Below are 23,791 nucleotides of genomic sequence, written 5' to 3'. Positions count from 1 at the left end.
AAATGGTGTATAGCCCTTCTATTGAACATATGGACGTCTACAGACAATCACGATGGAAATTGGTTTTCTGAGGCCGGAACACCGAAGCTGCCAGCTGGCCCCGCAGCTGTGTAACCTTTCAGTGACTTCCTACTTTCTTCGTCTATAGCCAACCTGCACCAAATAGCTAAACGGAAGAAAAAGAAACGAAAAATTGCCGTCTAAATGGAGTCAATACGAGCTCCACTCCTCGTCTATATCCTGCATGGGCCTTTTTCATAGAAAGTGTATTGAACGACATTTTTTTTCTTTTCCTTAAGGGATAGGCCAGCCCATTTTTCCTCGTCGCCATGCCAGAAAGAACACAGTCGGGATCAGGAAGAAATAGAACAAAAATAATTTTTACAAGAAAAGAGACGTCTAGTCACCCTATTCAAATGTGTCTCAAATTAAGACTTCTCTGTGACGGCTTCTATTATGTAGGTTCGCCCATGTTTGCAACGAGAAGGTCACCGGCATACGAAACGTCACAAGCGAGTTATTGTCCTTCTTGCCCCATCGGCACAGGTGGAGATGGGCCATGAGCTCACATCAGATGAGAAGGGGACCCAGAAGTGTTTCTCTGGCCTTCTTCGAAAAACTTGGAAGGAAAATCCTACCTGATCTCTCAGTCCTGTCGTAAGCGCGCACGACTCTCACAAACTTTCACAAGCGCGCACTGTCTTTGCCGTGTTACACTTTTACAGCGGCGAGCTCGGAGGCCGTATAGAGCATGCTCGGATGGAGACGTCGTGTTGAGGGAAGTGTCCTCCACAAACAACGAAGCCATGTACTTGAAGCGAGGTATGGAACGACAGGTGCACCTCACAAAACCACGTATCTCATAGGATATGGGAGGTTAGGATACTGTTTGAAGGGATAGGACACTGTACGGTGAAGCGCTAACACCACCACCACCACCACCACACTGTACGGTGTTTTCCGAAGGCGTTGTTTCAGATCGTGCAACTTTTCCTCTGCAAAATTCCGTAGCAGATATTATGATTGTGGTGCATTGTGAATAAAATGCCTATGAATAACACTAAATAGTTGGCACACTATAGTCTTAGTTGCGCATGTGCCATAGAAATCCAATCATCATTATCATTATTATTATGATTGTCGGCACGAGCGCGTGTGGAACATTGCATACGCTGACTGAGCAGTACAGTACACCTGTTACGTGGCGCTCGACAAAGGCAGTTCTTTTAAAATGAAGCAAGTCATCCTCGCTCTCGTATCGCTTTGCTTCTTCGGTGAGTTCTATGAAAGCTTTTCAATGTCCATAATTTTTTAATGTACTGGTGTTGCATCTTCACCTACATCTGCAGTCGCGAAATGTTCCTCTTACATAGAAGGGTTCCTCCTGTGTGAGTTTGCCCCCTCATGAGATGAAAATAACGCGTTTACTTCCTGATGATTAAGTCTGCATTCCATGTACCAACTGGCGCTACTGTGCAGAAACCCTGTGTTGTGTGAATTCTTAGCGTGTACCAAGTGTACCCGGGCAAAGTGAATCCTAGTAGATCGTTAGTATAGAACCGTTTCATGTACGTCTGTGTAGCACCATATGATTCACTTGAGACAGCCTTGCTAAGCCTAATGGATGTTGAAGCTACCACCCTGTTAAAGGTATCAAAGCGTTAGTGGGTAAGACTAGGCTAGGTTCGTGAATTTCATCGGGCGGGGGCGCTAGGCGGTTTTGGCATCAATTCGTGCGCCCGATCGTCGTTACCTCCGGAGTAAGATTTGCAGATCGTCTTGAAGAAAGCCCCAATAAGCCCACAGTGGACGTTCATTGAGTCCTCATCTCCATTGTTATTTCGTCTTCTTTCACTTCAAAGTATACGTCTCCTTGCCCACCAAGTGTTGGCTGAAGGTAGAATCTACGTTGCCTAATGTTTAGCAAAGTTGAATGTATAATTATAACACTGGATCAACGTTGTTTCAACTGTTTCTAGTGAATCAATAAGTAGCAAATATTTACGTTGATTGTACAATCTACATTCAACACATTCTCAACGTTTGACAGAATTTAGAACTAAGTTACTGAATAATTTCAGGCTGTGCTTGCAGACCTCCTGAATGTCTCAAACCAAAAGCTTAGGAAACCTTTATCCGTTTATGTTTACAAATCAAGCGTGCTACCATTCCCGCTTGAGTTGTAACATACTGAAACGTGGGTATAACTTCCCCCTGGAGCTTTCTGCCATAGTCGAGAGTGTCATATTCATCCATTCTAATTCCTAAGAGACGTAGACGAGGCCGCTTATCGGCGCCACGAGCTTCACTGTCCCACCAGACTCCCATCTGGCAACCTGGATCTCTTCGTCGTTTGGTAATCCTAGAGTTTCTGTTCTAAGGCCCTCGGTACAGGGACAGTTGCACAATCCAGTAAGACACGCATCTAGTCTTCCATCACAGACACACATGCTTTACGATGCCGTGCTGTGACCGCTCGCCTTCGCTTTTGTTTGTTGCAATGGCTGTCGTCAACTCGAAACTTTCACAAAACGAACACGTACGCTCTTCTATGAACAATCTGAGCCTCTCCTATTTGCTCTAGCTGAGGCTTTTATCCGGACATTTGTCATTGCGTCTTGCGAACGCTTCGAGGATCGGGCCTGTCATGTACCTGTTCGCCTTTGTGACTTTTACAGCGCCAACTGTTGATAGCAGGCACACCAGAGATCTCTCGATCGTCCGTGGAATGCGAGTGTCACGTGACCCCTTCCCGGTTAATCCAAGTATTCGAAATTGGTCGTATGACGGGAATTCGCACTGACCTTGTCAGCGCCAGCGCAACTGACATCAACAAGCGACACAGCCAGCCGCAGTGTCATAAGCGTCAAAAGAGACTTCCTGTCACGAACACTAGCAAATCGGTGTCCGCGCTCCGGTATTGGTCCGCAGTCATCATGTGTAATCTGTGTAATCCTCAGTTAAATAAACCTTCATCACCCAAAATGTGGCGCTGGTCTCCCTCCCAAACGGAAGAAAACTTCCTGCTGTGCTTCTGGGGATATCCTTTCCCGGCCATTTGGATCTCCGTGGAGGACTGACATTTTTCCGACAAACATCCACCTCATCTCCGAGTGGCCATGGTTTGGAGTTCCCACAAATATCCGTCGTTTCCCTCACAGGAAGATACACGGAGATCCTGGAGAAGTTGTACGGGTTTACTTGCGTTCGTGCTATTTTCGTGCCCTGTATTTTCTCATTATTATTGATACTGTTTATTGACCTGTTGCGTAAGTAGACAGACTCCTACTGAGTTTTTTATGCCTTTTTGGTTCAGCTTCTGCCACTGCATCTTTCTTTCTCACCTGGTCCTCTTTGTTTCTGCCTAGTATTTCTGTTAGGGACATTGCGCGTGAAGCTTTAAAAGCAAAAAGAGGTCTCAGAACCATGAACTTAGGAAGCCAGTGGCATACCTTTCCAAAATAAAACATACTCTGTATATTGATTGTCTCGCGAACTTCCACCAATTCTAGGGTACCGTTTGCCTGTGAGTCAAGCTAAACGGTGAGGTGTTTAATTTTAATGCGATTGTGTATACCAGCAACACTGGACTGAAGAACTGCTTGGTGTATTAACTCACTCTAACGATAACGTCTGTGTTTCTTACTGCGTTCGATTTGAGACATTTAGCTGGTTCAGCGAAAGCCAAACTCACGACGCGACAAACCTTACCATGCTCGCTGCAACATCCCGTCAGGGACCATATCTGGACAATTCTTCGAACGCCCGTTACGGTACATCCGCAGGATCTGCAATTAAGGGCGTCCATTCACGTAGCTCCCAGAGATGTCTATCTGATATACATTTCAGTACATATACTTTGGGATCTATTTCGAACGTTCGAAGGAGATAGTGTTCTGTCTGGGCTATGGAAAACGCTAACAACCTCAACTGCCATTTCTCCCTCCCTTTTTGTTGTCGGAAATGGCTCTGGCCCCGATGCCCGCCATTGCTGTGCTACGATTATTATGAAGGCAGATTCATTTGTGTAACAAACACAGGCACACACAGAAAACGGATCCTGGAATGGTCCACAAAGACAAAAGCCGAACAGAATTTCCAACAAGAAGCTAACTAGCACACGAACTAGTTTTCGTCGTTCACACTTCTCTCCCAAGGGTAACGGCTATACGCGGGGGATCTGGCAGAGAACGACTCTTTAGCGGTTTTGCTTAGCACAGACTATGTGACAGTCGCTTGCCGTGGAAATGAGAGCAAGCAACACAATTTATTGAATCTGCGACGTGGTTGTGGGCATGCACCCTGACCATTTAACTGCCGCCCACTTTTAGCAAGAGAAGGCGGAGGAATAGCTTACTTGCGAAGCTCTGACATAGCGCGGGACCCGCCCGAAAAGTTTGCTCACGTGTGTACCTCCACCACGACGCGGAAAGGAGAGCACTGCATTCCCTCAACGATGGCCTGTAACGCATTCTAACGCGTGGCCCTAAGCGCTTCACGACAACCGTCACCGGGTGACAGGAAGTTAACACTAAACACGCGAGCGGCACCGGCTTTCAAGTAAAAAATCATATGCTGTTCTTAAAGGCTCTCCTACGCAGCCGACAGATACAGTACAGTTGGCGATACAACGTTCATACATGATCGGTCCCCGCAGACGAGCACGATGGCCACAGCGCCTGGTCTAGATAACCAGGTCCCCCAAACTCACCTCGGAAAAGCGTGCAACGAAGAAGGCCGCTACTAGATACCCCACCGTTGCCGTTCCGGATCACTTCAGCGCGCTAAGTTTAGCGGCAAAATGTTTTTGTTGTTTCTGCGAATGAATCTAGTCCTTATATGTCCAAATAAAACGCGTATAAGAACTTTCTGTGTCGTGTTTCACTTTTTGGTCCCGTTTTTAAACGTGTTGAGCGATCGGAAGGATCTAGTGCACGGCTGCGTGCATCACAAAGCGTACCTGTCGTACCAGGCGCCTCAGGCGCAGTCGTCCATTTCTCCTTCGGTGACTTGGCCTGGCTTGGATTGTGCTCCAACTAGATCTTTAGCGCGCTACAATCAAACGCAAGCCAACGTCTGGTAACAATGGGGTATCTAAGGGCGGCCTCCGGCATTGCACGCATCGGGATAGGAACAAATACATGGGAAAATGGCGACCTTGGGGGACCTGTTGATAACCTTTCGCTCCTTCCCTCACTGGAAGGGGACTACTGTAGGGACACAGCAGTCTACGCCACCTTATTTTCTTTATACGACTTAGACAAAAAATTAGACAAGGCGGGCTACAAACAACGACGACACAAGCACCTAGGCCTGCAACCACAAGAATCAACCAGGTCAAGCAACTGAGGAAGACGAAACCATGACGCCAGTACATTTTCCCGTCGATCGATATCTTATCTTGTTCTTTTTCTTTATCTTCAGCGACGAACACAGAATCCCTGGCCGTATATCTTCCCCCGTCTTTCCCTTTCTCCTTCTCCCTCCAGGAGCTCTCAAACTGTACACGAGTGCTGACGGTTCGGCAAGCGGTGTAAGAAACAGTTCCGAGTTTCGCGTTCATAAAACAACTCGCGGCTTCATTTGTTCATGCATGGCATCTTGTGTCTGCTCTATTTATCCCGTCCTCCACAATCTGTTAGAACCCAACAGGCTCTCAAATAGGACGTCCGCCTGTCAGAAAAAAAAAGGTATCTGGTTAGTCCCCATAATAATTTTGAAAAAATGACGTACATTAAAAAAAAAACCTGTATGATGCATCCTCATCGATAGAAATCGAGATACAGTGAACTTTCTAGTGTTATAGAGTATTATTGCATTACCACTGGTAACTCTACACTATTAGAATGAACTACACCACCCTAGGCAGCACATAATGTCGAACCCATATTGGCTGGGCAATCTACAGAAAAATAAAAAAATGACACCAATATTACTACCGTTACCCGGGCTCATCGTTGACGTTATCACAGATGGCGCAATGTGGTAAATAGGGGTTTGCCGATATAGGCAGCCAATATTGGTTCAATAGGGAGCCTGTTTGCACTTTCCATGCTCACCTGGGACCAGTATTGGCCAACCTGGCAGCCCATATTGATCCCATAATCGGCCAATGTTGGTGTATTGCCTGGGACAGCATCGTCCTAGCTAACCATCTCGGATGACAACGTTCTGAATCGTGATTTGTTGAAAACGGGAGGCGGACCCTATTCTGAGCTTATAGTACGCATCAATGGGATCAAAATACGCTCCGCCTCTTGTTTACTATCAGGGGCGAAAAGGTCGTTCGCGATGATGGTTAGCTAGGAGCGTGCTATGTGGTGAAGTTCATGTTTAAGAACTGCATGCAGAATTCAAATGACGTGTGATTTGCATTATGTGTGTCCGCATATCATATCCTTCGTTTGCAGGCCCTTTTGCAGAAACGTGCGACTCCACAACGATATCCGAGGCTAACATTGACTGCTACAAAAGATTTGAAAAGGAACATGGCGGCCTTCCCCGAAAACCAAATGATCCAATTGAGCCAACTGGGAATATAAGATTACTCTGTTGGTGAGTGGTTTTTCGCGTGCACGAAGTGGTTGCACGGCGGTGCCATCAGAAAAAAAGCACCTCTTCACCCCCCCCCCCCCCAATCCACATCTGTAGAAACGGCCTTTGTAATGGAAATCTGATATTTCTACGACCTTGCGTCACAAGTACTGAACTGCGTAACTAAAGAAGAGGCAACGCTAGGGCAGCGTCAGAATAAATGAATGAATGCCGGGCTTTGCGTCACAATAAGGGAGAAGTCGCGCTAATGCAAATGTAGCACCCCTAGACGGGAACCATCCTGTTTTGTGCTTCATCTGTCCAGCGTTCATCAATTTGAATACACCCGACTGAATGCTATGTCAGGCTGCAATTTCCATCAGAAGCTCCCTGCCATATAACAAGTTTTTCTATGCCATCTTTTCCAGTATGTTAAAATACAACAAGTATTGCGTTCCGAAACTCCTAGAAGACAAAGGATGCCACCCCGCTGCTGCTCTACAGTCTGCGACGGAGATAGAGACAAGAATGAAGAATTGTCCAACAACCAACCCGATATGTGAGCATAACAGCCGAAAGAGTTTTGACATCATAATGCATCATAATGGCGTCCTCTGACCGCATAATGCAGCCTGGAAACGTTACCATTTTACCGGCCTCGGTGACTCAATTGCTAACGTGGTCGGAAGTTAGCTGATACCAAGGTTTCAGCTGCCAATCCAGCACAGGTCGACGGCAGCATTTCCTGACAGTCGACAAGTTGTTCCGAGAGGCTGCATTAAGCGAAGGACGTTAAACACAGTGCGCCGTGCGCTGATTGCTTAAAGCGCGACGAACGCAGGTTACAGAACTCTCAGGTGGGCAAAGTTATTCCGCAAACAGACCGCTGTGGCGTCGCTCATGATCATAGTGGTCTCGTGACTTAAAGGCACTTCAACCAAAACCTCAATGTTTCGTGTCTCATGCATATAATTTTATGCTTCGGCATATTTCTCATTGATCGTTATATAAGAAGACGGTTGTATGCTGCGCCTATATCGGAGACATTTGGTCGCATCTGACGTCATATTTCTGGACCATTTTAACCATTTTTAACATTTGCCAATCTCTTTATCTTCGCCTCCGCCCACGTAATTTCAAAGCGGAGGTCATCGGCGTAAAACTTGCGATAGAGCTACATAAGCGCGTGCTTCTAGCCTGTTTCGCGGTACGCATTGAGTGAATTCGCAAAGCACCACTAGCACCCAGCACAACTTCTGAAAGCGGAACGTGCGACAAAGGACTCAGCGAGTTGAAGTTGTGCTTTGTAAAAAAACAAAAAAACAAAGGAAATCAAATTATTGCGGTATGTGGGCACCGCCCTCTGGAAGCCAACGATATCGGTTTGTAAACATTCTACTAATATGCACTTTGCATATTAGTAGAATCCCCGATACTCCCGAGCCTCAATTTTCATATTCGAATTAAATTCGAATATGAATTATAAATGAAATATGAATTATAAATTCGAATCACTACGAATTAAATTCGAAAAACCGTACAGAGCAGACAAGTCGGCCCGTGACACGAAATATTTGAAACGTGCGATTAGGATCTACAGGACCCCTGTATGTACATTATAACCTCTTGTACCATATTGTCATTGTCAAATAAATCTGAAATCTGATAAGATTCCTTCTCCGATACTCAGTCCTGGTGGCGCACATGCAACGTAACGAGACGTGACAGCTCGGGTCTGAACTTCAACTTGTCGTTATCCCATAACGCGTGTAATATGCATCACTTCCGCCCGTAATTCGACACGAGCTCTTGCGCAAGACTCCTGAACGAGTCGTTCAGGCTAACGAAGTGAGCTTTAGCGATGGTTTGCTGTGGTCACAATCTCCATCGTGGTTAGTGTGCACATTACGAGAAGCTCATGTGGTGGAGAAGCTCCCGTGCTCTCACACATGCCCATTCTCATGCTCGCTCGTTCATCATCTTCAGCTTCTTCTCGTCCCACTGGTGTAGCTTGCTAGTCGTGTAAAAATAATGAACAAGAAAGTATAGCACTGTAAGTATAAACGTCGACCAGTAGGCAAAACTTGTAAACTTGCCCCACGATGGTGTCGGATGAGATTGGTCTTAAGAATGACACGAGAAGTAGCGTTTGCTCAGTTGTTGCGCACATGGGAGTCCGAGGCCAGAAAGGGAAGATGTAGTGGCATCAGTAGTATTAGAAGACGAGTAGGCTGGCCTTTCTCTTCAGCATAAACACTTATTTGGTTACTTCTATGTAAGTTTCTGTTTCAAGCATCGAAGTACAACGCGCAGCGTTACTGTTAGGCTTTACAAACAGCGCACTTAAAATAAATTTCCAGTGTGGTGAAACGTTTTTGTAGTCAGCGTGAACAATATTGAACCAGGAGAATGTTAACTATTCAAGAGAATCTACCTCAAGAAATGTGCCGAGTGCTCTGCTCTTCACATCCAAAACAACATCAACACTATGCCGCAATGTACTCTAAAAGAGAAGCACTCAAAAACTACTATAGGAATCTAGTAATATAGGCATCGCCTTAGATGTTCATCGCAACGCCGGTAGCTACCAAGACGGTGTGAATTACTGTCGCAAGTCCTCACAAACGTTGTGGACAGCGCTTTTTGGCGGGCGAAACTACACAAATGTGCCTCGTCCAGTTGAAAGGCATCCTGACGCCATCGAGTTCATGCCAGATCGAAAAATCTATCAGACCAAGTCCTAATGGAACCATTAGACCAATATGCGTACTGTAATTTTCGACATCTTCAATAGGACCAATGGTTTAGCGGTTTGATGGGACCATTAGGACAGATGACTTGATGGGAGCACCACAAAAGTAAAAAAAAATACACAACGAAAATTTGTTTATTTCTTTTTCCTTTTTGTTTCCAGGACTTTTGGAAATATACAAGAGGTGTTCAAGTCAAACCATTTTTCGAAAAAGTAAAATGAACTTATAGGCGAGAAATTAGTTTTATTTTTCAACGTAATCTCCAGCTGCACTAATGCACGTATGCCAGCGTTTCACGAGGGCTTGGATGTCAGCAGCGATGAAGTCCTTATCGGCGCGTTCTTGACCGCATTCTTGACCTCATCGTCGCAGCTGGAGTGGCGGCCCCCAAGGAACACCTTAAGTGACCCGAAGAGATAGAAATCGCTGAGGGCAAGGTCTGGACTGGAAGGGGGATGTGGCAGCAATTCCCAGCCAAGTTCCTGGTACAGGGCGTGCACTGTCCTGGAGGAGGAGGACTCCTCTGGTGATGAGGCCCGGCCGCTTTTGCTTCAGCGCCTATGCACTATTGATGGCATTACCACTGGCCAGCAAATCAACGTGAACAACGCCAGCCTTGTCCCAGAAAGCCGTGGTCATGACTCTACCCGCAGACTGGGTGCTTTGGAATTTCTTGGGAGCTGGCGAGCCCGGATGCTTCAACTGTTTTGATGCGCGTTCAGACTCAGGAGTGAAATGGATCACCCACGTTTCATCGCACGTAATGATCCGATCAAGGAACGGCTGTCCTTCAGTGTCGAAACGGTACCTTAGCTATGGGAGATTTCCAGTCTTCTCTGCCGGTCAAACACGGAGAGCTGCCTCGGGACCCAACGGGCACTAACTTTCCGAAACTGGAGGTGCTCATGAATGATAGTGTTCAACGTTCCCACAGAAAGGTCCGTCTTTCGAGCCAGTTGGAGACATGAAAGTTCGAGACGAGCCAGTTCGAGACATGTTTTCCCTTGGTACTTGAGGATCAGGCGCTCCACAAGTTGGATGTTTTCAGGAACTCTGACACTGGCCTCTGAGCCGCCCCGGCCGGGATCGTCCTGCATTGATGTACGGCCGTCTTGGAACCGTTTGCGCCACTCAAACCCTTTGCTGCTTCTAAGTGTATCGTGGCCATACTGAGCCTGAAGTCTTCTTTGAATTCCAGATCACATTACGCCTTCATTCACGAGAAACTTCATGACAATACGCTGCTCGATGTGCGCGCTCACCTCCTTGTCGGCCATCTTGTCCAGCACGTGTCTTCTGTTTTGCACAAACCGCAGAGGATACATATCTTTCGAGAACTCAACAGCTAAACTTTCCACTTGCTGCAAACAGCCACCATTTTTCTTCGTGAGGCCAATGCAAATCCGTCGAACCGACTGACAGCGTGGGCGTTCAAGCGAAATCACGCGTCCTACAACTAATGCCCATGCACAACACACACTCGGTTCGGACGTTTGATTCGGGCTAAAATGTCGCTGGTTCCTCTTATGATAACGGAATTATAGCAGAACACACAATGTTTGATAGGAACGGATATCTCTTCGATAACGCTAGGTGCTTTCAAGTTACTGCAGGCAGTGTGAGTCTCTGATGTGTATGTCTGTCAACATCACGAAAGTGTTCCGCTCCTTTGTACTCTAGGATGGAGTTAGAAATTTTTGGTCCATACACTGTTGCGATCCCAATGAAGACTGCTGGGGGATGTTTGGCATTGGCAATTCCGTGGGACTGCCCGGGTCCTTCAGCAAGTGGGACATAGCATCTGTTCTTCGTTTTTATGGCGATGCAGTTTCTGTAATGCTATACAACGTGGATCAATAAGATCTGAAGAAATGAAAAAAGCAAAAACAAGAGAGAAGTAATAGCAGTGGTGGGCATTGTACCGGAGAATGCTTTATTATTACACGGGCTCCCCTTTGACGTTATTGGAAATATTGGCGCAAAATGGACTTGCCAATATGGGGAGACCATATTGGTCTAATATTGCCACGTATCGTCTTTGGGGCGACCACACGCAACATCAACAACAGGCAACGAGGCGTCGAACGACGGGCTGGGGCCCGCGACACGTCGCGCTACATGGCAAGCGATCCTTCCATCTGCTCCTTCGCTCACATGAATCTCAAGGACGGGCCGAGGACCTTGGAGAGGCTTCTGTATTTCCTTCTCTCCACCGACGCGGGCTTTCTACAATGTTCGCCGCTGTGTATAAAAGTTTGTGAGCTCCCAGTCCGAGCATTATTCCTTTACCTTAGTTCTGTCCAAGAGCTCCCGCTCTTGTGTTAGCCAGCTAAGCAGCTGAATAAAGTGTTCGCAGATTATTCGCCGTCTCGCTCGTCTGTTTTTCATCCGTGACAATATCAAGCCTGGTTGGACTCCCATACTGGCCCGATATTGGCAGACCATATTGGACCTGTATTGGTAATCCTGGTGTCCCATATGGGTCCAATAATGGACCAATGAGTGAACCTAGTGCAGGGATCACAGGAAGTGTTCTCTGCATAATGCAAAAAATAAAGAAAAAGAAACCCTGGCCTGGGCATAACTAGAGAGACGACTACGTGAGACTTGCATAAGTTTAATCTTTACAAGAAAGCACATATAATTAAACATGACTGCGAAGAGAAATAGGACTATGGTAAGGTAGGGCAAGATGAGTCAGAAATTAGCAACTGAATATGGATTTTTTTATGTTTCTTGTGTTTTCTTTAAAAACACCCATGGGCACATTCTGACAAATATAGAGCTTCTGATCTGTAAATCAGAACTCACGTAATAGGTTCTAAAATAAATGCAGAATAAGAAATTTAAAAATGCAGCGCGTGGGGCAAGATAAGACACGCCGTGGTAATGAACTATACGAATTAGATCTAATTCAAGCACCTACACGGCCCCCTTGAACCCACCCCGTACATGACGAGCGATAAAACCAGACAGAACCTGGTGCCATTTCCCTCCACCGTCCTTTGCAAACAAGGCACCGTCAGTTTGATGTGTCGCTCGTGGCTCACTTTTGAGTGCACTTCTGCTTCTGCAAACATTCTAGGACACAGGAAAATTCTAGACAGTATGCAAAAGAGGAATCTCTGAGTAACCAGCATAAGGCCACCTAATAGTTTCTAAGTTACACTAAATTCAAATTGCGCTACGTTTAAATTACGTTAAGTTGTCATGTCTTGCCCCGTGGATACCACCGGATGCTTTAATACTTCAATTAAAGGCCGGATAACCGAGAGTATCCATATTTTGCATATATCTAGTTGAATGAATAAAGTAATAGGATTTGGACTTATATTGACAGAATAAACCTGCGATACGCTGCTGCGCAGATGACAAGAAGAGGGACTACAGAAAATCGCGCCTTTTTCTGGGTCTTTACATTCCCAGGCAGAAGTAAACAATTTTTTTTCTCTTCAACGCAAATACCAATTCTCGCGTGCAATAAAGCGGACATGCGGAGCCACCTATGAGGAAAGTTTCAAGGGCATTGGGCAATGCGTCTCTGAGAGGCGGCGTCGAGCAAAAAATGTTGACGTTGCTCGGTGTATCATCTTGCCCAACGTTACCCTAACTGGGAAGAGAAACACCGTAATGCAGTTAGATCAGAAAAGGTGTCTTAGGCTGGGTGAATAGGGGCACCGAGACGAGGGAGTTGTTTCCCCATTCCGATCATTGATTTCTGTCATGACTGCATCAATTCAGCATGCCACACAAGGCAAGACGGCAATACTAATTCTTGACGTGTCCGTGAGACATCCGTCATAAGTGGGACATGCGTTGTAAAAAATATAAGAACGAGCTGCGCGTCCCACTCCAGGTCGCTCGCCCAGGAGATGTCCAATGCGTTTTGTGCGCGCTATGGGGTTGACATGGACGCCATGTGCACGTAGCGTTTTCATGCGGGAAGAAAAGTTCCCACGAGTTTCGCCCTTTGGGCCTTGGAGCAGACAGATGTAAACGAAAGGAAAGTTAGGTAGCAAGCGAGCTGGTGGTGGCGATCCATGACTTGAAAACCCGAGACGAGGTAGGGACGTCACCGTGTTTGTGTGTGTCTGTTTTCGTCCCTACGTCGTCTCGGGTTTTCAAGTCATGGATAGACAGATGTAGTTTTACATATATTCTAAGCGTGCCATTCGTGTGCAGCACTCGCGTCTTGTCTCTGCTGTTTGTATATTCTTCGCTTTCAGCACTTTTGGTTTGCGATGTACCACCAAGAGACGATATATATACTCGTCGCGTACCAATATACTTGACGTCTGACGTACCAAGACTGAGAAGGAATGTGCATGTGCTTGAGAGATCAGGGACCAGAAAGGGACTATATGGGCGGGGAGGTACTGGACGAGCGACTCCACGCAGTGGTATTTTCAGACACGAAATATCCTCGCGTTGGCCCCTGATTCACGGAAGTTTCTCTTTGACCATCTCCCACCTGACGCAGAGTACTTCGTTCTATATACTACTAAGTCAATTTTGTAGAATCCTCAAAGAAATTTAGATACCGAAGCAATTGGAAGACTAAGAGGGCCACTGGTATTTGGGGCAGAGAACAGTCCAGGGAGAAGTCTCTTCTTAAATTTCTGACACATGTTTGTTGGGACACTCTGCTTATACCACATACTTCGTTTTCAGGCGTCCCTCCACCACAGTGCAAGCGAGGCTTACCCGACGCCAAACTCATTTGCGAGTACAGATATAAAAAGGAACATGGAACCATAGCTCCAAAGCGTCGTGCAGACCTGCAAGCGAGAGATCAGGGCCGAGACAAAGTGCACAAAAAACGTTGCTGGTAAGCGATTTCCCGTACAAGTTGCGCAGCCGCATTATGACATTGAATATGTGAATGAAAGCTGCTCGCACCCCGTTCCACTCACTGCTAGAGTAAGTCTTCCTAGAGTACTTCCTTTGCGTTGCGCTATAGCTGATGTTTGAATGGACGAGTAACAGAGAAGCACGAGCGACAATGAGAGGGCTTGTCTGTGACTGAGTTTCCGGCCCCAGCGCTTCCGTAGGCACTGTAACAAGACGTACGACACCGGAGAAACGGAAAACACAAACACTCAGCAATAAAAGTTTTCTCAAACAGAGCGAAGCCCTCCTCAGCAGACGGCAGAGCTGAAATAGTTAGGTCTGTGGCACACGCTGAGATTACTTTTGTGCTTCATCAGCGGTTTGAGCGGATCACGAGGAGATCAGGCTTTAATATAGCAATTGCAATGTGCTCCTTCAAGTTACTGTCAATGTTCGAGTCAATGTTAATTAGTCCCCTAATTGAGGAAAAAATACGGTTTCCTAGTAGCACCCCTGCCGAATAATCCAATGAAAAAACTAAATGCTTCCTAAGCCAGCTCCCCCTGTTAAGAAAATGCATTGGAGCTAAAAAGAAACACCCTGTATATTCATGAACTTCAAAAGCGGGGGAATAATCGAGGAATTTCTGCGCGTTTACCACGTATGATTTTCAATAGTCTTCTTGAAGGTTGTTCGGCAAGCGCCCTTTGTTTGCACAAAATACGGGTTTCCTAGAAAAGGGATTTACGGTTGTTTCAGTCACAGAGATGGCAGAAGGTGTGGGTTCCAGCCCTAGAGCTGGTTAAGCTTTTCAGGGACCTTCATCTTTCACCTTTCACGTAGGACAAGCTCGCTGGGAATATGGCTTCTTTCAGTGTTAAGCTGGTGTTTACAGAGATGGTCATTCGGACACCGTCCCTTCTAGCCTAAATAACACAAACCACGCACAAACGGGATACCATAATCAACGAAAATGGTTACATAAGACAAGCGGTCTGCACTAATTCACAGAAGAGACATGTAAAACTGAAGAGAACAGTTTGCCCAACTTAAAAAACAGTGGAGAACACAATCTTGAAGTCGAAATGTAGAATGACTGAAAATTCAATCTACTGCCAACGAAGTATGAAAGATGAAAGAAAGTTCCTCAGGAAGAGTTCAGAGACTGTTTTTCTGGGAATCGTACTGATCATTGGCATGATATTGAAAGGGTTATGGTTGGCGCGTTAAAGGTTCATGCGAATTGAGGGCACGAGGGAAGATAATATCCATTCAGTCCTTTACGAGCGAGGTCAATGGGCCAGCAGGTTGGCGAGGGGTGGGGGGTGGGGGGATAACCTTAACTGTGATGTCCACATATTTAGATCGTAAGATCCTCGCTATAGCCTACTGAAACAAAAACTCATACACTTGTTTGACAGACTACAACCAACGTAATTAATACAACACGTGGATATTGATGCGTTATAGACATATATTCATGAACATCTCTTTTGTGCAAACACAGGGCCGCTCGAGAGTGACCCCCCAAAAGAAAAGCAGTCCCCCTTTTATTCGTGTTCCCCCTCTTCGGAGGTTTTTCAATGTGTACGAGTTCGTCGTCAATTAACCTTTTTGCTGTGTGAGAGAACTTTTCTGTGTGTCTATGTCTACTCCATATCTCAGAGTCCTGTCGCTGTCGTGCACCAGATAGTCACCGCCCTTCTACTTCTTTCAGGCACAATAATTTATGAGAAAACCACTCTTATGTGGTACCAATGTAATATCGCTAACCGGAAATCCCATGAGTCCGGGGTGGAAACCTGGCGCCACACACACTGACATTACCGTGAATTAGCAGGTTTTACGTTTAACGTAGTCAATGCAGAGAGAGAGAAAGAGAGAGACGATTTTTTCAGCTCTCCTGCGCAGCGCGCCTTCATCCTTATTCGAACAGCCCTAATCAATAGCCATACGACAATTTCTTAGCCCTCAGTACGTTACGAATATCTGCAATTTACCTCGTCTTTGCATGCAACTCTTTCCAGTCTAATGCAATTCATCAAGGATTGTGTTCCGAAAATACTCCAAGAAGAGTACTTATGTAGTGATCCAGACTTTCTTGAGATGTTCTTCGATCAAATACGAACCGAGTGTGGAACATCCAAGTTGGACTGTACAGGTGGGTGTTATTGAAAGTGACGTTCTGCATAGAGATGCGAAGCCCCGGGAAAAACGGAAATTTTGAGGAATAAATCGTTTTTTTTTCCTCGTCTCCGGAAAAATAGCCCAGAATTTCCCGGCGACAAAATTGAAAAATGTGAAAGTTCGTCCTCTGATGGGTTCCTACCCGCCAACAATGCCTTAAGCACCTCTAAGCCGCCAACAACCATCAACTTAGTGCTCCGTCTGGCCGCTTCAAGCGATCGCCATCACGACCGTATAATGTCGGAGTTCTAGTCGGAGTGGACACGATGTTCTAATTACCTATCGCTGTCCCATGGGATGATCTTCTCAGCATTTATGCCTAGAGGATGAGCAGTAGCTCATTCTATGCTGTGCTTTGGACGGCAGTGCTTCGACTCTGCAGTAACCGCGTTTGTTTCCATATTTTCAAATTTTTCTGAAAAAAAAACAGAGAAATGCTTTCTTTTTTCTTCGAGCGCTCCAAAATGTCCGAAAATTTTGCATCTCTTGTTCTTCAGCAACCAGTCAGGAGTCAGCGAAGAGATCACAGAAAATTTTCTGTGCGTAATATAAAAAAAGTGCGAGGCTGAACACAACTAGAGGGATGAACCACTCAAACCAGCAGAAGTTTAATTTTCACGAGTCAACTCACGTGCCTATCAGGGTGACTGGTAAGAAAAAGCGGAGGAAAATGAATTAAAAGGACCAACCTAAGACAGGAAGGAACCAGGAAAAGCTAATCTTAGGCATCTTAAGGCATCTTAGGCTGCTGGATGAATACACACCCAGGCGAGATTGCTCTCTGCGTACTGTCGCTCCATTCCGACCAGTTATTGCTCATGACTGAATCGGCTACTGGAGGCAACGGAATTCTCGAGTTGTTTAGGCAACATCTGTTGTTGGTGGGGCATGTAGTATAAAATTATAAATGCATATAGTATTTAAAAAAAACTGGTACGCGTTGCACGTCGGATCTCTTGCTCTATAGATGTCCCTTGCGTTTCGGGCAGTCGCAAGCGCCACGGTCATGACCATGACGTCGTCAAGGGCTCACGATTGTGCGGTGTTTCGGTGCGGGAAGAAAGGTCCCATGCGTTTCGGCCTATGGAGTTTTGAGCAGAGGGATGTGGTTTCCCAGAGCTTGGGAGAGTGTCGCTCCTGTGTTTAAAAAAAATGTTGCTAGATTCGCTAGCTGTCTATGCTGCTGTCGTCCTCGGCGCTAGCACTTTTACATGGCGATACCCCAACAGCATAAGATACATGCTGTTCGCCAATTCCAATCGACGCCTGACATTCTAAGATTGAGAACGAATTCCAATATGGTTGAGAGAACAGGGAAGTGAACGGGAGGATGTCTCCTCCTATTGGTCCCAGATCTACGGAAGCTTCCCTTTTACCAGCCCCCAGTTGACGTAAGGTTAACTAAAAGGTTTTTGAGGGATCCACAAATAATTTTAGAAAATCCTGCGAGGAAGAGGGCCACTGATGCTTGGGACAGAACGGTCTAGGAAGAACAGTCTCTTCTTACATTCCTCACGCATGTTTGTTGGGGTACTCTGCTTATACCACATATTTCGTTTTCAGGTGTCCCTGCACCACAGTGCGATGACGAACAATTATCCAACGCGATGAAAATTTGCGATTACAAATATACGGATGAGCACGAAACCACAGCTCCAAAACGTCGTGCAGACCTACAATCTAGGGATTTGAGCCCTGCTCAGGTGCACAAACTACGTTGCTGGTAAGCGCTGTTCCACGTGCAAGCGGACGTTAAGGTTGCGCAGCCGCATTGTGATAATGAATATGGGGATCAAAGCTGTTCTCACCCCGTTCCACTCACTGCTAGAGGAAGTCTACCTCACGTATTTCGCGTGCGTTGCACTACACCCGCTATTTGAATGAACGACTGGCAACCGAGAAACTTGAGAGGACAATGGGGGGGGGGGGCATGAATGCGACTGAGCTTACCGATTGTGCATGAGAGATGCAAGACGCAGGACCTTTTAAACAACTTTTAAACTTTCAAACAAGCAAATGGGTTGCTTACGCAATTACTACGTATGGTTATCGCCCTAGTTTTCCTGAGGATTGTCCGCCAAGTGGCCCTCTCTTTGTAGAAAATACGGGTTTCAGAGTAAATTCATTTAGAATTGTTGCATTCACTGAGATGCGGGATAAGTTCACGAGGCTTCTTTCAGTGTTGATCTGCTGTTTACGAATATGGTCATTCAGAAACCGTCCTTTCTAGCCTTCATAACACAAACCACGCTCAAACGGGATGCAACAGACAACGCACCGATTTCAGGAGACAAGCGTGTTGCGCCGATTTGCAGCAGAGACATCAGAAGCTGAAGAAAACTGAAGGGGGGGGGGGAGTTTGCTGAACTAGTAAACATTGAAGAACACAATCTTGTTGTCCAAATGTAGGAGGATAGAAAGTGCAGCGAACCGGTATGGAAGCATGAAGGGTGATGCCTCAGAACGTGATGTGCCGACATGTCGAAGAGAGACTGTCCTACTACTCAGCGTCCTCATAATTGACACGATTTTTAAGGGGCTACAGATGACGCGTTAAAGGTTCATGCGCGTTGTGGGTCCACAGCCAGGGGGAATAAAAACTACCATGCAGTCATTTCCCCACAAGGGCACACGATCATGATCTCCCCACAGTGTCATCGTGTTCTTGTCCTTCAACATGCATCCCGGAACATTCAGAGTATGACATTCGCCGATTCTTCGTGAAGAGTCATCAGGTACGTCCTGTGGCCGTCCCTTGGGTCCGAGGAAGATGACATATGCTAAACAACATATGCTATCTTCATCAACAACATCAAGGCAACAATCATATGCTATTTCTTCAGTTTACCTGCTAAAAAAGCCGAACCACTGAGTTGTCTAGGCCAAGCCTAGAGGCGAGTGATATTTGTCAGAAAGAAAGAGCGGTACCGTGTAAGATTTATCTGCCTTAAAAAAAAAAAAAAACTTGCAATAATACATTGAGCATTTATCGCGGAAAACAGAGAAACGTCAGAGAAACGATTCTGTCGCACTGCTGACTGTCCTGCGCACTTTCAAATGTGTTACCAGACTGTATCTAACCAGAGGCAGTAAGAAACATAGACTTTGCATCGATGGGGAGTTAATGCTTCAAGCAGTTCCTCACTTGTGTATTGTTCGTTGGCGTAATTTAAATAAACTTGGACCGCGCACACTTCGTTTTGTGTCGGAGGCGAGCAGGACTTTCGAATTTACGGAGGGATGCGTAACAAGCAGAAAATTGTAATATCGGTATTCGTAGTATATATGTATTTTCTCTTCAGAACGGAATTCTAATACATTTGAAAGTGGGGTTCTCGGACTCACTGCCCCTCAAGAGTTTTCTCTGTATTTTGTATTTCTCTCGGCTTCTTTTTGAAACCGCCGCGCTCGTTGTCAGTTATGGAAAGTACAAGAAAGAGACGGCTAAATAGCGGCATTTTACCAAGGTGAATCGAATCAGCAAAACAGAAGACATCGGGACTGCTTGTAGTTTCGTATCATTTATCATCTTTGAGCATGTGGAAGAAACAAATAAGGAGCAATTAATCGAAACTAGATTATGCCCCTAATGTGTCATCACACTGTCCTAAACTTGTCCATAATCAGGGTCCGAGGACATCCTGTGTATACCATATCGTGCAACACAGTCACGATGAGGACGGACGGTTTGGGGATCAGATTTGACTTTCTTGCGGGTGACACCCCTGTTCATACAATGTGCTCTTAGAATATCCTTGAATCTTTGGTAATCTTTATTTAGTTGATAATGCAAAATGTACAGAAATGTACGGGACTGTGAGGGTAAGCCTTCAGATGACAGTGTGTTCTTGGGGTCAGGCCGAGCTTAACGGGCTGCTTTGCTAAGGCGTTTACGGCATGACGTCCATTATTATATCTAAATGTTTTGACCACAAAATGCTTGCAATAACCTGTTGAAAGCAATCTCAGACGCTGGTTTGAATGACTTGAACCAAAGTAATGGACACAACTTGAAGATATTGATGTATTATACACATACGAGTATATTCACGAACCCTTATTTTGTGGAAAGAAAGGTCCGCTTGCGAGGACTCCTCAAGTAACTGTTCACGCAGTAATTCCATAATCAATTCTTCTCTTATTCATGTTCAACCCCTTCGGAGATTTTTGAATACATAGTTGGTCGTCTATTAAACTTGGATGTGTTGAAGACAACTTTTCTGTGTGTCTATGTCCATTACCTGTCTCGGGTATTGTCCTCTCGCAATCATGTACCAGCTAGTCACCGCCCTTCGAGTCCGTTCTGGCTCCGCTATTGTACAAAGGTAACATTGTTAAACAGAAATCCCATGAGTCAAATCCTTGCGCCGCACACAGACTTTCCCCGAATTATTCCCTGAATTTCCCTGAACGCGCCTTATTCTAAGAGACCCAATCAATGGAAATGTGACAATTTCTTAGCTCTCAGTATTTTACCTCGTATTTGCCTGTCTACTTACCCTTTCTACCTCACTTTCTACCTCTTCCAGTCAAATGGAATACAACAAGGTTTGTGTTCCGCGATTTCTCAAACATGACGGATGCAGTGATCCAGATTTTATTGAAATGTTCCTCGAGCAAGTACGCGCTGAATGTGGAACATCCAAGTGGGTCTGTAAGTACAATTACCAGAAGAATATCGGGGCATAATGGGCACTTCTTTGCTTGTTGGCAAGAGCCCTATTTGTACGGGCTGTGCTCTTCTGCAACAAGGAGCATGGAAAGGAAATTTGACCGGCTGAAAACCGTTTTTTTTTATTTCTCAAGCAGTGTGTAAAACTCATTCTCGTAAATTATTTCGACTCAAAAATCGACAGCACAATTCATTTCATAAACACGATCCCGTGGCCGGAGGCACGCGCGCTCGACCCACAAGCCACTTCCCATTGACTTTGACGTCAAACGTTAAAAGTAGTCTTATTCGCTACGAAAAATTCGTCTTTCTGACGTGGGATGCTCCTTGCTGACAGCTATTCATTATGTTCTGTTGGTTTCAGGCATTAAACAAAACTACAAACGAACAATTAAGCATTACGCTCATAATGCTAATGCGATCGTGTCTTACAGCTATTGTTTGTTCATTATATACGTCTCCAACCATCCCCGTTAAACGCATAATCTCTCTCTCTGTCGAACAACCGAAGAGAGTCAGCGTCTCACATAAGGCGTTACGCAGGTTAGCTGTTCGTGTTTGCAAAGCGATGCAACATGACTCGGCTCTCCTCGTTCCTGGAGAACAAGGCAAACAAAGTGCGTTATTTCTGTCTGCAATTTATTTCACTAGTTCAACGATCGGAACTTTCACCCCCACTGCACCTGCACGTCCCTGTTCCCTTTTAGGGTGTGCTGCCCTCAATCCACATGAGTTGCCGATTTCTTCGCACTGCATATCCTTGTCGTGCAGGCGAGAAGAACGGCAGAAAATTCACTTGTGGCAGACTGATCAGACTGCGATATTTCTGTCGTCATGTCCAGTAAAAGAAAAAGGCAGCCGTCTCCGATGCGCTCGCGTCTCCCAGCAAAACAACGCGCACGAAAGGCGATGTGCAGGCGGCCACCGTCACATTGACAGGTGTCGGTGTCCGATCGCTGCTCAGGTCACCTGCGAGCCCTAGAAGTGGACGAAACGTACAACTTCACATCGTGACGGAAGTGTCTGTCGTTTCGCACGTGTCTTCCACGATAGTAGGAGAGAGGTCTCTGCATACATGAAAATCAATCGACTTACTATATTGCGCGAGCGCGGGCGCGATATTTTACTCCAACGCTCATGTTTCTTGCGTAAAAACGCGATAAGTGATCGGACATTTCATTCCAATTAAAAACTTCGGTGTTCCCGGACTGCTGTTTTAAAGGTCGCAGCATTTGAGAAGCACTGTTGCCTCAGCTGCATTGTTTTTCTAACGACAATTCTCAATTATCGATTTTTCAAATTCTGCTCCTTCGATTATCCGGCGATTTTGATCTGAATAAAGCTGCTAGTATAAGCCTATTAGCACGTATTTTCGTATTCAGCACCATATTACTCTCACCGCCGATAATAACGACAGGAAATGATTTTTTTGTGTGCTGAATTTAGAGCAACCACAACTCTGTCGTAAACTGTGTCGCCAGAGCTACTGGGCATGGTACAAAATGTTCAAAAAAATGTACAAAATGTACAAAAACTCAAGGGTATGGTACAAAATATTCGAAAACTTGTACCAAAGATATCTGCTACAACAGCCAACGTCGCCATAATTCAATCAAGCCATAGCAACAATGGACAGCCGTTCTTGCATTATGTGTATCCTATCGACTGAGGGTAGGTGGGCAGTGTTTTATGAAAGGGCTTCAGAACATCACGCTGAACTCTGTGTTCTTCTGCGGCAGCTCCGCTTCAGCATGACAAAACTTCTATCCACACTCTTTTAATCTTTCAGAAGTCAATTGAGTATTTCAAAAAATAATCCAGTACATATATTTCATGCTACCTGTTAGCAGTACAATTGTTGCTTAAGAAATTGACATTACTTGTTGGTGAACACATTTATATTTTTTGTTCATCTTTGAACGTACTAGTTCAATTCATAAGGTGTAGATATAACCGGGACTCTATTTAGTGATTTTTGCTTTTTGCGGGGGGGGGGGGGGTACATCCCGAGAGCTCTAAGAACGCGATACGTTAAGGGTGGTTATCAGATACACGATTTGCAATGAGGTGTCACCCACTTCGAAGCGACAGCCTTATCATGCTTTCCGAGCCGTAATCACGAAAACTTTCCAATAGAAGAAGTCACTATTAACTAAAATGTACAAAGGTGTAATATTAGTACGGTGCTATATTAAAATATTTGTCTTTGTGCATCGCATGCAAAGGCGAGAGCGTACGATGAATTAAAATTCGGTACTGTGTCAGCGCCTCCATGTCTGATTTGAGTAACTTTGTCGCGTCTGATCAGCGTCGTATTCTCTCCACTGCATGCTGCGTTTAGCTGCATCATCGAAATGAATTAATTTACGACTTTCGCGACCTCTTCCTTTATGATGTGCTTGAAAGGCCTGGGATGCCGGCAGTACCGACCCCGGCTACAAAAAAAAAAAGGAAAAAGTGGAAGAAAAAACTGCTCGTTTTTTTTCTTCTGTCTGTTGTCAAGGTCCACACTTCTAATACGTATTATGCCGTTGCGATAGAGCAAGATAGGAGCTGCAAAATGTTTGCGTTTCCGCGGAGGTTCTATCTCGAATATTAAAAATATGAATTAACGAAACTCAATGAATACATCGACTTAGGCTGGTGCCCTAGTTGCTCCTGCCCATATTGGGATCATTTATGACTGCGAGAAAAAAAAATGTCCAAATATGAAAAATCTAGCCATAGTTAGCGGGGACACTCTGTACTTATTGTATTTTATTCAGCCTCTTATTGCCCACGTATGCTTTAGAGTCTCAGTTAGTACTTAAATACA

General features: G+C 45.4%; 1 protein-coding gene across 1 annotated transcript in view; it reads left to right on the top strand.

Annotated features, from left to right (window-relative positions):
- The first annotated feature begins 1,195 nt into the window (after positions 1–1,195).
- LOC135374086 (uncharacterized) overlaps positions 1,196–23,791 on the top strand; it is a 44,776-nt gene continuing 22,180 nt past the window's right edge. The window contains exons 1-7 of the mRNA XM_064607084.1: positions 1,196–1,274; positions 6,411–6,555; positions 6,963–7,093; positions 13,959–14,115; positions 16,145–16,278; positions 17,868–18,027; positions 20,834–20,958. Coding sequence (XP_064463154.1) covers positions 1,232–1,274; positions 6,411–6,555; positions 6,963–7,093; positions 13,959–14,115; positions 16,145–16,278; positions 17,868–18,027; positions 20,834–20,958 — 895 coding nt within the window. The 5' untranslated portion in view covers positions 1,196–1,231. The remainder of the gene's footprint in view (positions 1,275–6,410; positions 6,556–6,962; positions 7,094–13,958; positions 14,116–16,144; positions 16,279–17,867; positions 18,028–20,833; positions 20,959–23,791) is intronic.

The sequence above is a fragment of the Ornithodoros turicata genome, unplaced genomic scaffold (assembly GCF_037126465.1).
Source record: "Ornithodoros turicata isolate Travis unplaced genomic scaffold, ASM3712646v1 Chromosome42, whole genome shotgun sequence".
Taxonomy (NCBI): Eukaryota; Metazoa; Arthropoda; class Arachnida; order Ixodida; family Argasidae; genus Ornithodoros; species Ornithodoros turicata.
This window is presented reverse-complemented; position numbering and strand designations above follow the sequence as displayed.